The sequence below is a fragment of the Artemia franciscana genome, chromosome 7 (genome assembly GCF_032884065.1).
Source record: "Artemia franciscana chromosome 7, ASM3288406v1, whole genome shotgun sequence".
In the NCBI taxonomy this organism is placed as follows: domain Eukaryota; kingdom Metazoa; phylum Arthropoda; class Branchiopoda; order Anostraca; family Artemiidae; genus Artemia; species Artemia franciscana.
Window position 1 is genome coordinate 61606856 of NC_088869.1, and position 16210 is coordinate 61623065.

The 16210-nt window shown below is 35.7% G+C and overlaps 1 protein-coding gene across 1 annotated transcript in view; it reads left to right on the forward strand.

Moving 5' to 3' along the window:
- The window catches only part of LOC136029570 (HMG box-containing protein 1-like), a 53842-nt gene that overhangs the window by 13446 nt on the left and 24186 nt on the right, over nucleotides 1–16210 (forward strand). The window contains exon 3 of the mRNA XM_065708060.1: nucleotides 1404–1676. Within this exon, the coding sequence (XP_065564132.1) occupies nucleotides 1404–1676 (273 nt within the window). The remainder of the gene's footprint in view (nucleotides 1–1403; nucleotides 1677–16210) is intronic.

Below are 16210 nucleotides of genomic sequence, written 5' to 3' on the forward strand. Positions count from 1 at the left end.
CAGATGCCTTTATAAATTCTCTTCCCTTGAGTTACAGTATATTATAAAAAGACACAAGACACTAACTACTACAATATGCATAACATTGGGCCGTTGCAGATTTAGATCATGTAATCTGCTGGCCATCCCTTCAAACTTCTGAAGTTCGTGTAAAAATAAATGAACGTGATTATGATCATTTATCTCTATTGTTTGAAGTTCAAATCAGTTCAAATCTTAGTTTTGTTCCTTAATCTGTCAATCTTAACAAGTCAATTGTTAAATAGGATTGGGATAATAGTAGTTCAGGCCCAACAAATGCAAGTGGCCAATACCCCCTTCGAGTCCCGGTTCTGGGACTTTTTTTTAAGCTACTGAATATTTGGCAGAGTTTCTTCGAGACGTAGGAGGTTGTTACATAATACAATAGTGGGTGTTTTTTTCGAGATTTTTTTTCAAGGTTTTTATGTGATAATTAATTGTTTACTTATGCAAGTATTTTAAAAAAAAACCTTCAAGATTTCTTCAAGTCTTGTTTTTTCAGGGCAAGGTGTCAGTTTTTTCAAGATGTTCTTCAAGACATTTTTCAAGACATTTCAGTACGTTTTTTGTTTTTTGTTAGTCTGTCAATGGCCAAACTGTTAATTACTATTTCACTTGAAATTTTTTTTTTCGGTGGTACCGTTGAAAGAAAACTTATTAATTACCTCATGATTCTAGTTTTAATAATTTCTATCAATAGCTTCCGCCCTATTGACAATGAAACTTTAGTGATACCGATATTTAACTAGTGATAGTCAGCCAAACAGAATTTTTAGCAGAATTACTAGGCCAATCAGAATTTTTCGTTCCTTGAAAAATCTGACTGGCCCAAATTAGCACCAGCTAAATTTCAATTAGCTCAATCTTATTGAGAATATGGCTTCAGTGACATTGAGTGTGTATGGTTGTTATGGGTATTATATAAGATAATAATATTTTGGCCCTTTTCTTATCCACCAAATTTTTTTGGTTGGATTCCCATTTTTGGCATGAAAATGAGTCTCTTGGCCGAAATGTTACCACGCTAGAATTGAAATCTTCTGTCCAAAGGGGACGGATTCGATTGTTGGTGTCACCGTTTATTTGGTTTGGTCAGAGGTCAGTGGCGGGACTATAAGCTCAGCAAGAGTCAATCCAGCTCTAAATAGGTACCGAAAATTTTGGGGAAAATAAGCAGGAAAAGTATGTGAAAGCACAGGTTGGCTGGTTCCCAACCCTCATTGTACAGTCTGGCTGAAGGGCCATGAAATGAAGATCAGCACCGCCGTAAGTACTGTGAAAGTTTAATGCTGTACTAAATTTTGGTATGTTATTCTTATTTATAGGTTTCTTTGTATAGTTTCAATGGTGCATACCCTTAACTTAAAGTTTCCTTTTTTCAGGGACGAAGATCCGTTTCTTACCAAATGAAGTAACTGGCTTAGATCAGCCCCATCTTCAAGGGTTTACATTTTCAGACGAGCTCGCGCAAAAAGAGAAAGTGCAAAATAATGGTGCCACTATTGCTCCTCACGGTTTAAAAGTTCTTAATATGGATGGTATTACTGGACAAAGTCTGGGTGTATCATTTCTTTATCTCACCCCATTTCTACTGCCTACTTTGAACATTGTTGCAGAGTGTAGGATTGATCATCCTTTCTATGTCGGGAATAAAGGTTTGATTTTTATCGTTTTCTCTTTCTTCTTCTTATTTTGTTTAGTATTGAAACGGTGTCTTAAAATCTCGTCACTGAAATTGAATTTCGGGCCCTGAAGTGGGTTGCTGCAGTTGAGTTTGTATTGCTGGTCCCGTATTACCAAGAAGAGGTTAATCCCACTGCGTAATCATAGGACATTTCTATCTCTTTCTTCTCCTTTATGTTTTTTTCACAAACCTCTCTTTGTCGTAAAAACTACAGCTGTTCATAAAAGTGGTAATTAGTTAAGCTTAGATAAGGTAATTCAGTGATAAAACAGATGGCATTTCCGGACAGAGTTTAGCAGTGAGCTTGAGCATACCCTTGAGCTTGAGCTTTAGATTATTTATCCTTAGCGTTTCAAAAGACGTAACTGGTATCAGAGTTTATGAGGGTTGCTACTTGAAAGATTCTAAATTAATTGTCGGATAAATTAAATTTTTTAACCCCCCGAACATGCGGGATAAGTGACGCCATGTGCAAGCAAACAATTTCATAATGTAAAAACGACAAAAAATAGTCAAAGTAGAGGCAGAGAACAGAAAGTGACAGTAATAGGGAAAAGTGACACACCTTCATGGATCTTTGAATAAGCTATTTTGGCGTTGAAAACGCATGATTATCATTGTTATTCGCCTAGTGGTCCTTAAGTATGTCATCTAACACATAACCAGATAAGTAGTTGTTGTTATCTTTAGCTATTTTTGCGTTGAAAAACGCATGATTATCATTGTTATTCGCCTAGTGGTCTTTAAGTATGTCATCTAACACATGGCCGGATAAGTAGTTGTTGTTATCTTTAGCTATTTTGCGTTGAAAAACGCATGATTATCATTGTTATTCGCCTAGTGGTCCTTAAGTATGTCATCTAACACATAACCAGATAAGTAGTTGTTGTTATCTTTAGCTATTTTTGCGTTGAAAAACGCATGATTATCATTGTTATTCGCCTAGTGGTCTTTAAGTATGTCATCTAACACATGGCCAGATAAGTAGTTGTTGTTATCTTTAGCTATTTTTGCGTTGAAAACGCATGATTATCATTGTTATTCGCCTAGTGGTCCTTAAGTATGTCATCTAACACATGGCCAGATAAGTAGTTGTTGTTATCTTTAGCTATTTTTGCGTTGAAAAACGCATGATTATCATTGTTATTCGCCTAGTGGTCTTTAAGTATGTCATCTAACACATGGCCAGATAAGTAGTTGTTGTTATCTTGAGCTATTTTGCGTTGAAAAACGCATGATTATCATTGTTATTCGCCTAGTGGTCTTTAAGTATGTCATCTAACACATGGCCAGATAAGTAGTTGTTGTTATCTTTAGCTATTTTTGCGTTGAAAAACGCATGATTATCATTGTTATTCGCCTAGTGGTCTTTAAGTATGTCATCTAACACATGGCCGGATAAGTAGTTGTTGTTATCTTTAGCTATTTTTGCGTTGAAAAACGCATGATTATCATTGTTATTCGCCTAGTGGTCTTTAAGTATGTCATCTAACACATGGCCAGATAAGTAGTTGTTGTTATCTTTAGCTATTTTTGCGTTGAAAAACGCATGATTATCATTGTTATTCGCCTAGTGGTCTTTAAGTATGTCATCTAACACATGGCCGGATAAGTAGTTGTTGTTATCTTTAGCTATTTTGCGTTGAAAAACGCATGATTATCATTGTTATTCGCCTAGTGGTCTTTAAGTATGTCATCTAACACATGGCCGGATAAGTAGTTGTTGTTATCTTTAGCTATTTTTGCGTTGAAAAACGCATGATTATCATTGTTATTCGCCTATTGGTCTTTAAGTATGTCATCTAACGCATGGCTGGATAAGTAGTTGTTGTTATCTTTAGCAGATTACATCCGAGGAAGTTAAGCTTAGCCGGATAAAGGATGCTCGAATGCACTCTAGGGGTATTATTTATTTATCTCATTCATATTACCACTTTGAATATTTTTGCTGGGTGTAGAGTTGGGCATCCACTCCATGTCTGGAATACACTTTTGTATCTTTATCGCTTTCATGATCTTTTAAAACATCACCTCTGCTCAAAAAAACTGCAATTAGTTAATTGCGGATGGAGCAATTGCTGAGATTCGTGCTTGTGATTAAACAGAAAAATTACTAGACAAAGTCTGGGTGTATCATTTCTCACCTATCTCACTTGTTTTTATTAACCCTTTGAAGATTGTTGTAAAGTGTAGAGTCGATCGTCTTTTCCATGTCGGGAATAAAGGCTCGATTTTGGGGCTTTATGTGTAAATACTCTTGAATTCTCCACTAATTTGTGTTTGTTGCATAAAAAGTCTCCACTGGTTGTAGAAGGGGTAATCAGTGAAGCAGGAATAGGGCATTACTTATTTTTATTTTACGCGCAGCATTACTTATTTTTAACTTATTTTATATGGCATTAATTATTTTTATTTTAAGCAGGAATAGGTTGTTTACTTATTTTTATTTTACATTGTCATGTTCATTCATAAAAGTTTCATTCACCTAAAACAACAACCTACTAAAAATAGTTCCTCTTCTCTAGTAAGTGAGTAGAGTAAGTGTGACGGCACTATACCCTTAAGTTCCAAACTGGTGGTGCTGATCTCTGTTTCGTGGTCCTTCAGTCAGGAAGTGCAAAGGGGGAGGGCAGCCATCCTGAGCTTTTGTGCATCCTTGGTGCTTAACTTCCCCATATTTCTCCAGGTATCCATTTTAAGCTGGGTCGACTCCTGCTGAGCTTATAGAGTCACACCACTGACCCCCGTCCCAAACAAAAGAACTGGCTATGCCAGGGATCGAACCCATGACCCCCGGACAGAGAATTCTCAAACCAGCGTGCCAACCACTTTGCCAGGAAGGTTTCTCTAGTACTTCTTCTATTAATAAATAGGCCTATCAGATGGTACACTGGACTTATAATCCTATGTCCTTTGGGGCATGGGTTCGAGTTCTTGTGACGCTAATCTCAAGTCCTGGCTTAAGGTGCAGATCATAGGCGTTACTTGCAAGCTCAGCCACCTTTGGCGTGAAGGGATTGACACTTTGATGCTTGAGTCTCCATCCAGTTGGGTCAGCCTTGCCAGAAACTACAAATTTTTATCCAATAGAATTTATGATCAATGACGCATTGATGAAATATTTCATGTAAAAATTATTGTTTTCCTCCATAAATTCCGGCGAAAATTCAGTTTGCTTTTTGAATGACATTAAAGAAAAATTACACCATTTTTTAGAAGATAGTAGAATAGATAAAGAATAGCAGGAAGTAGTAGATAGTTAAATAACAGTAATATTATTAATGAGGGTCTCCTGATACTTTGGTTAAAATAGATTATACACTTCTGAGAAATTTGAAATATAAATCAAATGCTAACGCCATAATAAACAGAAAATACTAGTTAAATCTGAGCTTAACACAAGGATTTAGTCTGATCTTTTAAAAGAATTTTCTGAGTGACTCATTCATAAAATTCAAATAGAACTCAAATTTCTCAGCCAAAATGACAAAATACAAGCGATAATGAAAAGCTTTTTTGTCTTTTTGCTCAGATATGATCCAAGAAAAAGAATAGATGGAAACAGCTACGGTATTTGGCATAGAAAAATTGATTGGATTTATCGGTAAAATTGCGTATAAAAACTTGTAGCCAGTTAGATCTCTCATCGATGGCATATAAAGACCTACATGATGTGCAGGTGTGCAGGTCTGAACCTTCCAAGCAGGCACGTACGCAATATTTTTTTTTTTTTTTTTGGTTGCAGTTTTGCTCTCATATCAGTGCAAAATTGAGCTATCTGGTAGATTGGCTGATAATTAAGTAGGGCCTAATAACTAGAACTGTCAAAGTAGTGTATTTTTCATATCTTATTAGAAAAATTTATGGGTTAAAAAGACAGGTGATAAATAGAGTTTTTGTGATTAAATCTTAAAAGGGATTAGCATGCTTATCAGTAGCGGCTAGGTTGGGGGTAAAATATACCATATGAGTTTAAAATACAAAATAAAAGGAAATTAATGTCAGATGACATTGAAACTAGGGGGAAGGTGCCCACCCTACCCAGACCAAGAGCTACCGCTGATGCTTATAGCCAATTCAGACGCATGGAGAAACCCTCCAAGATCAAATAATTTTTTCCACAGCATGGATCAATTTTGGGGCAAGGATTTTTTGTATTTTCTTAATGGCAATAATTTGTTTTTCGTGTGTCGTCGAGCCAAAATGGCAAGAATTTTTGAAAATGCAAACATTTAAACTGTTAAGCAAGCAAAAGTTCGAGATTTGGTAACTATTGTCAGAACCATCAGTTTGTGTTCAACGCAAGTAATGTTTTATACGAAACTAACACGAAAGAAAAAAATACTTGGCAAGACACGCACTTGGCTCAGAGACTTGGCGCGAAAATGTGCATGTGATGGCCCTGTGAGCGCTATGAAATAGCTGACACTCGTGATTTCAGTTAAGCTTGTTTTGTGTTGGTTTTTCCAAGTTTCCTGCAGTGATGGTGTAAGTAACCAAAGACGTATCATGCAAGTTAAATGCGAGAAGATCACCCTGTTTGAACTTAATTCACCTTGCTTGGTAGTAGTGCCATTTAAGTTTTGTAGATTACTGCAATTTGGACTTCTAAAAGCGTCAACCGGATAGCTTTACGATGGCTACAACATCTATCAAACGCTCTCATTACGGTAAACGTGGAGGTAGACTCAGAAAGGGGATGAAGATCTTAGCGCTAATTTTCAGTATGACCAAGACTAAAGGAATGCAGCGTAGACCAAGTTACCTAGTACCAGTAAATTGCTATCCTGCTCATGAAACGCCGCCTGTGCTAATTCCTTAGTAGAGCGAACCGGTTGTAATTAGCGATTTTGACAAAATACCGCCTGCTCTACGCCCTCAGTGTTTTTCAGCTAAACAAAAGCTGCCTAATATACTCGTGTGTAACGCGCGTTCCTTGAAAAATAAAATTTTCGAACTCGAAGTTATAATGAAGCTGAACAGTACCTCAATCGCAATAGCATGTGAAGTCTGGGACATTACTTCTGAGTCGGCGCGCATTAAAGGCTATACAGCTACTTTAATACTCGTTGCGACCGTGGACTGAATCGTCATGGAGGTGGCGTAGGACTTCACTTTCGGGACGATCAACCGTCAAAGCTGTTAAGCGATGCAATTGACTCCGACCATGAAATATTGTAGACAGAATGTAAACCAACACAACTATCAAGAAGATTCTCGTGTTTGATAGTCGATTCGGTCTATTACCCTGAGAGTGCTATAAACAAGAAAGAACTTATTGAGCACATGCAGTTTTTCGTAGACAAAATGTGCCAAAACTATGCCTTTCCTGCCTTTGTCATTGCTGGTGACTTCAAGCAAACAAACAAACAATGGGTTTCCAGTGTCTTAAATTTGTGGCAAGATGTTGCAATACCGCCCCATCAGAATGGCAGCATACTTGACTTGATCTTAACGAATCTCACAGACTTCTATGATACACCTGGTCCCTTGGACCCCACCTGGACTCCGATCATTTCTGGAAAGCAAATTCAGCAATCCCCAAAACCCAAAGAGTCAAACTACTATAAGATTCGATTTTTACGTTCGGTCACTGGATCGGCAACTACGAATTTGATGGCATTTGTTCCGAGCCGGATATCAACGTCAAAGTCAGTAAGTTAAATAGCCTAATTAAGGAGGAGTTCCATGCTTGTTTCCTGACTAAACTCATTACCGTTACAGATACTAATAAACCATGGATCACAAGCGACCTCAAGGACCTAATTAAAACTCGTTACCGCCTTCACAGCAATGGTGATTCAGTTGCTTCAACCAAGTTACGGAACCATATTTTCAAACTGAACAGACGAGCGAAGAGACAATATGTGAAGGACAAAATTAGGCTTACGACAGATCCACACAAATGGCATTCATTAGTAAAAACACTTGCTGGTAAAATGGCACCAAGTGTATTGAAAAAGGATTGTGCCTTGTTATCGGCTACGGATGTGAACTCCTTTACTGGCATCTGTAGCACTTTTCTGTCAATCGTCAGTTCAGAAATCGGTCTCTCGTTACTGATGCAGAGATTGATAATTTCGGTAAAATTTTCTAGTTTGCTGTTTACAAGGAACTTCAGAAGCGGAATAGGAACTGTGCGTCCTACCTTGGCGAGCTTCTTTTAAAGTTGTTACCTGAATTTGCTGTTTTCCTTGCCAAGGCACTCGTCCATTATTAAACAAGTGTTTCCAAGAGCAAGTATTCCCTAGTGCTAGGAAGAGAGCGTACGTTCACGTCATACTCAAAGTGAAAGGTCCCAAATCTTACGAACAACTCCGACCTATCTCAGTAACCCCGAACATGTTTAAGGTGGCAGAAGCGTTTATATACCGCGAGCTGATGTCACAGGTTTCTCCTTCTCTTGACCCATATCAATGCAGATGCTTGAAAAGAAGCAGCAAAACCGTTTACTTAGTGAGAATGTATGAACTCGCTATTTATCTTGCCGAAACGTTTTTACCATTATTTACCTTGCTAAAGTTGTTACCTGAATTTACTGTTTTCCTTGCCAAGGCACTCGTCCATTATTAGCCAGTGTTTCTCAGAGCAAGTGTTCCCTAGTGCTTGGAAGAGAGCATACGTTCGCGTCCTACCCAAAATGAACAGATCCCAAATCTTGCGACCAACTCCGGCCTATCTCAATAGCCCCGAACCTGTCTAAGATGGCAGAAACATTTATATACCGCGAGCTGATGTCACAGGTTTCTCCTTCTCTTGACCCATATCAGTACAGATGCTTGAAAGGAAGCAGCACAACTGTTTGCTTGGTGAGAATGTATAACCTTATTGTTGAGTGGCTTGACCGAGGAAGTGCGATTGTCGATCTTCTCCTAAAGGATTACGGAAAAGCCTTTGCCCTTTTCCCCCATTTCATAGCTGTGAAAAATTTACGCGCAATGGGTGCACGTTAGCACATTCTCCTTTTAGTGATCGTTTTTTTTTGCAAGGCCGTTTCCAGTGCGTCTACAGCCTTTTCCCTGGAGACACCCACTCCGAATGGGCTAAGCTCACGTGTGGTGCTCCACAAGGCACGAAACTTGCGGCTCCGTTGTTTTAAGCAGTAATAAATGTCGTCCTTTCTGAGTTGGAGGGCAGGTTTAAGTACTTAGACGACTCGTCAGTTCTTTGGAAATGTCTCATTGAAAACTCTGAGGCAGTTTCCCTATTCAGTGGTGCAATAATGAGCTACTTTAAAGACCAATGCACTATCAACATCCTTCAAATCAATGAAAGAAAACCAAAATCCTTCGCTTTAATCCTGTTAAGAAGAACTTTGTCAGTCCTCCTCCACCGTGTCCTTGTGCATTTTCGGTTGTAATTCTCGGTGTCACATTTAGCGTTGACTGCTCGTTTAGTACTAATGTTGATACAATCACTAAAGAGGCAAATGGTGCGATACGAACCCTTATCTTACTGCGTTGTTTCAGTTTTTCTGTGTCCCAACTTAAGACAGCTTATCCCTTATTTAGGAATTTGGAAAATTCGTCCTAGCCAATAAGAGCCACCGATCAATACTACCCGAACCAGCCCCTCCCAATAGCCGAACTCGGTTACAAAATAAACTCGTACGCCCTAAAGTACGAACTAATCGTTACGCCAACTCATTTGTGCCTTTATTCACATCATTTTTTAATGTTGAATCGTAGTGTGTGATTTTTGTTTAAATGTATGATTTTTGTGAAAAAAAAACTGAATTTAGCTATGAGACGACAGTTTTTAAATATACCGATCTCTCTCTCTCTCTCTCTCTCTCTCTCTCTCTCTCTCTCTCTCTCTCTCTCTCTCTCTCTCTCTCTCTCTCTCTCTCTCTCTCTCTCTCTCTCTCTCTCTCTCTCTCTCTCTCTCTCTCTCTCTCTCTCTCTCTCTCTCTCTCTCTCTCTCTCTCTCTCTTGCACACATCGGACTAATTCTTGAGTATGCTTGCCCTGTATGGGGCCCTCAAGTCAACAACAAAAGTTACCTAAGCGATCAACTTGAGTCCCTACAAAAAAAAAGTTTTTAGCTATTCTTTCAGACGCATATGTAAGTTATGAATCAACATTATCTGTCCTACAACTACCGTCCCTTAATGAAAGTCGTTTGGGTTTGATCTGCAAATTTGACCAATTTCTTCCTAGCAGTGAAAAACATAATGAGATTCTACCACCAGTTATGAGGAATAAAATAAGCACAAGGTCAGATAACAAAGTGAGACTAGAATTGCCTACTCCAAGAATAAACTGTTTCGCCAATTTGTTCGTTCTTTTTTACATGTCAGTGTTTAATAATTCATATTCTCGTGCTTTTTGTTTTTTCTTGTTTTCTTTGTAAGTACTAGCGCCATTTAGTTTGAATTTTTATTCTAAATTATGATTGCTTTTATAAATAAAACTATTCTATTCTATGTTACATGTGTGTCCTAGGAAAATTTTTGTGTCCATCGTTTCGAAACTTTTCCCCTCGTATCAATCGGTTTTTCTTATCAGTTTTCCCATTTGTCTGAATGGACCATTAGTGAAAGTATTTGTAATGATTTAGAAGCAAACTTTTAGCCTGGTAACTGTAACCATCCTTTCTGTGACATGTGTATTTTCTTGAGAATTTAAAAATTAAAAATTGTAAACCCATTTCTGCTACAGATTGAGACGCTTTTGGAATACTGTTGATGGATTTTGAGCTTGAAGTTCAAAAATTTGAAGAAAAAATTACTTCTAAATTGCCAAATATGAGAAATAACTCTAAATGGAATATCAGCTGTGTAATTTTTGTTTTATACCTTTATGCTTATTATGAAGTTTTAAATGCTTTTTTCAAGATCTCTCTTTACGTTTTAAATTCACATTTTTAACTGATGTGGCATATTTAAGTTTCTATGGATTTTGAAGTTTTATAAACATTTGAAATTTCAAATGCTATTTTAAATCTTTGTTTTTGTTTGAAAGTCCCTTTTTGTATCTTACAGCAAATTGTATGTTTTGTTTTTTTTTTTTAGGTAAAACTCTGTGAATTTTCGATGAATTTTTTCGATGTGATCTTCAATGAATTTTCGATGAATTTTCGTTTGTTTTTCAAAATTTAAGTTCCTGGGAGCTAAAATTGTATATATATAAAAATTGTATATCATATATACATTGTATATAAAATTATATAAAATATAAAAATTGTATATAAAATTGTGTATAATATAAATTGATAAATATTATATTATATAATTATATTACAATTATATAATTATTAATATAATTATTATACATTATATTATATTAATGTAATATTATTAGTATAATATATATTAATATATTTTATTAATATCATTATTATATAGTTATAATTATTAATTATATTATATTATATAATATTATACAATTGTACTGGTAAATATAAAATTGTATATAATACAAAAAATTGTTAGCAACAACTGTGAAAACAAAAACACGTCTTTATGGTGTACATAGGTGTGCATTGGCCCACGCCTTGAGGGTTTCCAAGTTTTCATTCACGTCGTTTCCCCAAAAAAGACCAATATAGAAATTGGACCCTATAGAGTAGGGGGAGGAGGGGGAGGGAAGAGGTACCCGGTCTGACCCCCCTCCCCCGAAAAAAAACTTTTGGATTCATAAATTGCTCTTAAAAATCTAAGATAAAAAATAACTATCTCATAAAAAACTAATAACACTTCTGCGACTTATAAAACAATATTATAAAAGCATATAGAAGGTAATATAATTACTTTAAAGGTAAAAATCTTAATTTAGATATATTTTTATAGACAAATATGTCAGTAATTCAGTTTTGAATTCAGTATTTCAATGATATTTGAGTACATATTCTTTTGCCCCTTATATATTTTGTCTCCCCCTCCCCCTCCTAGGTTATGACTAGAACCGTTTTATTACAACAACAAAAGAGAGAATAATGATGACTTTTTTTTCCCAAGACAGTGAACCAACAATACCTATTTGTATATTTCGGCCCTATATCTAAGGGCCGTCTTCAGCAAAGAAAATAAAAAACAATAAATCACTTACAATAAAAGTTTTATTGATTACCAAAATTGCACAAACAAGGCAACCCTCTAAGACCTATTGTAGCTAGTACAAAATCACCTGCCTCAAACATTGGAAAATGGTTATGCACTACATTTAAACCATTGCCTCATTCCCAAAAATCTTATATAAAAAATTCAGTTGATCTTGTAGAAAAATTGAAACAGATAGACATTTCTGAAAATTCCATATCAAGCAGCTTTGACATAGTTTCTATGTATACTAGTATTGATGTTTAAAAATCTGAGCAATTTTTACAAAATAAACTGGAAAACAATTATCATCTAATCGAAGAGTCAGCAATAGGTCTAGACATTGACGTTCTCGTGCAATTGGTTTAAATTATGTAACAAATATTCCATGTTTTTCCAGTTTCGAGATTCATATTACAAACAGGTAAGGGGCCTTTCTATGGGAGCACCTCTATCAGGCCTACTCGCAAATATTTTCGTCGAGAATCTTGAAAATTGGGCCCTAGATTCGTATTTTATTAGTCATGTGTTTTGGGGACGTTTCATGGACGACGTAATTTCAGTTTGGAATTATGGCGAAAGTGAACTTAAAGGTTTTCTAGAACATTTAAATACTTACGATAGAAACCTGCAATTCACTGTAGAGACCGCCAAGAGATGGAAAAATACCTATTTTAGATGTATTGATTATACGCAGTGTGAATAAACTTGATTTTACGGTTTACAGAAAATCTACGCATAATAATAGATACCTTCACTTCAAATCCAACCATCCTCCACAGGTTAAAAGAGGTGTGGTAATATCTCTTGTGGATAGAGTACTTAATATCTGTTCAGAGGCGTATGTTAAAAAAGAATTAAATTTTATTACAGACATACTTTTTGGCAACGGGTACCCAATTTCTCTCATAAATACTGTTATTGCTCAAAGATTAAAGATGCATTCTTCTGAAGCCTTAAATCCCAGACCGGTAAATGATTCGAATAAAACCACAAACACGATTTACCTACCTTATATTCCGAAAATTACTTCATAACTGAAAAAAGTTTGTTTAAAGAACAATTTACGAGTTGTATTCACAAGCAATGTAAGTATAATGAATCTTCTCAATTCTGGTAAGGATAAAACCCCAGTTACTCGTCTACGAGGGGTGTATCAAATACCATGTAGTTGTGGAAATTATTACATTGGTCGAACTTAAAGCTAAAAATCTAAAAATAACTCCATATCTTTCGATTCAGCTTTAAATTATCATATTTTTGAAAATCCAAACCATTATGTTCTATTTGACGAAACAATTCTAATTAGCAATGACCTAGGAATCAAACAAACTGTCCGCGAGGCAATCGAAATCAAACGAAACTTAAATAATAATACACCCTAAATAGAGACTTGGGTGAATACACACTCAACCCTATGTACACAAAATTAATTATAGAAAATAATCTAATTCAAAATAAAACAAAAATTGGAACGAATAAAAAGAAGCCCAATCCCAAAAGAACTATCAGATTAGCTGCAGAGAAGGTAAATATCGCAATTAGAAATCATTCCAATTTTTAATAAATACAATTAGTGAAATGAAGGAACCTTTTTAGCTTGTAAAATGTTAGCTTTTATCACACAGTCTTGGCTGAACTTTTCGTTAAGAAGTAATGATGCCAAGGCTATTTAAAAAATGGATTTTTAACTGAGAACTTTTATTGTAAGTGTTTTATTGTTTTTTATTTTCTTTGCTGAAGACGGCCCTTATATTGATATAGGGCCGAAATATTCAAATAGGTTTTGTTGGTTCACTGTCCTGGGAAAAAAAAGTCCTCATTATTCTCTCTTTTGTTGTTGTATTATGGAAAGGCAGTGTGGTCTTCGTCATTATTAACTGTTTTATTTCCATTGAAAAAATTAAAGAAAAAAAAAAACAATGTTCCCTCTCCTCTAAGTTTTTGTGAATTGAAGCTACTGGATTGAATGGTAAAAAAAATTCTAATTGCGGAATTATTTATGTATGATATATGATTTTTATGTGGAATTTCCTGAAAGATTTCCAGGAATTCTTACATATGGAAGATAAGTTTATAGCACTTCGAGGCAGAAAATAACGTTAGATCTCCTATTTTTCCTTTTAGTTTTTCAAGAAAATAAGATGTCTTTTTGAAATTTTTGAACAGTCTGCTTTTGGAAAATGTCACTGATTTTTATCTCTGTCTCAATTCAGGTGCACATTAGTGTGCCACAACGGTATTCGCTAGTGCATTTTTATCGTATGTAAAATACAAAAAAAATTAAGGCTGGCTGTTTACTTATCTAGGAAAACCATCATCCAAACAAGAAAAAAGAGGTAAACAAGGTAAAAAAAAAAGAAAAATGGATTGTACGGGTGTGAAAAATAAAAAATGTAAATTTGGTTTTGTAATCTATCAAAAAATGTAATGACTAATATGTAAAAGAAAACTTGCTGTTCTATTATTAATAATTAAGACGGCCATAAATTGTGTCGTTCAATGAGACTTTGATAAATATTTTCTTTTTATTGCTCTCCTTAAAGGACTGGAAAAAAGAAGATTGTTTGAAAATTGCAGGTGAGAACTAAGTTTTATTGTTATCTTTTCCATATGTGTCATCTTCAACAGGGCCGGATCGACTACGTGCGGGACCCGATTGGATTTTTTTTTGTGAGACCCCCACTATATATTAAATTTATACATATATATATATATATATATATATATATATATATATATATATATATATATATATATATATATATATATATATAATGAGAATCCAGTGCGAATGCTGTGTTGTTTGCTAGGCTTTAATTTCCTCGAAAGGCGCCACTCCTCAAGTGGGAAAAGTTGACCGCAAGATCCCCAGTCTTGCAGGTACCCCGAAAGGATCGAGGCGGCCCTTTACAGAGGTCGATGTCCTTAGATGGTGTTCTGCATCACCATGCAATTTAACACATTACTGTGAGAAGGTTTGTTACTCATGGGACGTGTGGACACGACAGTGGGCCCTGTTGAGATTACATTTGAGGGACCTTCTTCCTCCTCCACCTGTATTTGTGGCCCCCGGACGAGGGTACCCCAGTTTCTATTATAGAATCCCAGGGACAAGGTCCCCCTTGGCCCGTGCCTCCTATAGAGGTACTCTACATATCTGTAGGGCGTTCCCCTATCTGTTGTCTTCTACCAAAACCTAGCATTATTATGTAATAGTTAACCTAACTAGTGCAAATAATTAATAGTTGCAGCAAATTGCAACTTTACTTTTAATTTAGACTGTAAAGTAAATGAAAAAGATAACACATACAAGCTCTTGTCCTCTGTCAAAACCTTGCATGTCAACTAATAATTAACTAACTAATGCAATTAATTAATAGTTACAGTAAATTGCCACTTTTGTTTTAATTTAGACTGTAGAATAAAGGAAAAAGATAAACCTCTGTGAAAACCAATTTCTAATATTCCAAGCCTACATCTATTATGTTAAGCCTAAATCTAGTTTGTCAATCCTATTCCTATTATCTAAATCTTAAATCTATTATGTTTTGCCTGAATCTACTATTTCAGACATAAGTCTAATGTCAGGATGTCAATATTTGTCTCACAATATTATTTATGTCTCAAAAATATTATTGTGTCAATATTTCATGTCTCACAATATTTCTTCCAAGAGATATGTTGGTTCACGACTGATCTAATAACTTAAAAGATGTGAAAGGTTTTCTTTAACATCTCTGTCGGGGTTTGGCCATATGGATATGGTTCAAAATTACCTTCATGGGTCTGTGATGGATATGGCACTAAATTAATTTTGTGATAAGTTTATCCAGCTGTTTTGAAGCATAAATCATTACGCCTATAATTGGTTCGATCATCGCTTACGTTGAATACAGTTAAAGCAAAACGTGAGTTCTAGTTTCGTATTTGTTTTTGGAAGTCTTTAGAGAGCAAAACATGTCCTATAACAGACCCAACACATTCATTTGGAAACTGTTGATGCGGGAATGCAATTCGACTAAACAGGCAGCAGCCGCTAAGTAACTCATCCTTGTGGGCTACTTTTACTGCGGGATAATGGGGGACTCCACGGTGAATACATATAGAGTGGAAGGGTCCCAATCACTTGTAAGTAACGCTTGCGTATTTTACGGCATCTTTATAGGTTTTTGCTTGGATTTACGTCACAGTTAGTAAGCATCAAAGATAGTGATGGTGCTGTTCTTCTAACATAATATTTTTTATTTTGCACTTTCATTTTGACTCCTTCGGATTCTCGTTATCCTTTAACCGCACAGTTTTATGTTCTTCACTGTCATTTTTGACACATTCTTATACTCACTTTAGCGTGTCAGCTATCCATTCAATTCTTTTTTTCTTCCCTTTCATCTTTGATACGTTCTGTTGCTTGTAATTCTTGCTGCTGATTATCTTCTAACTGCAATTTCTTTGTTTTTGTGGTC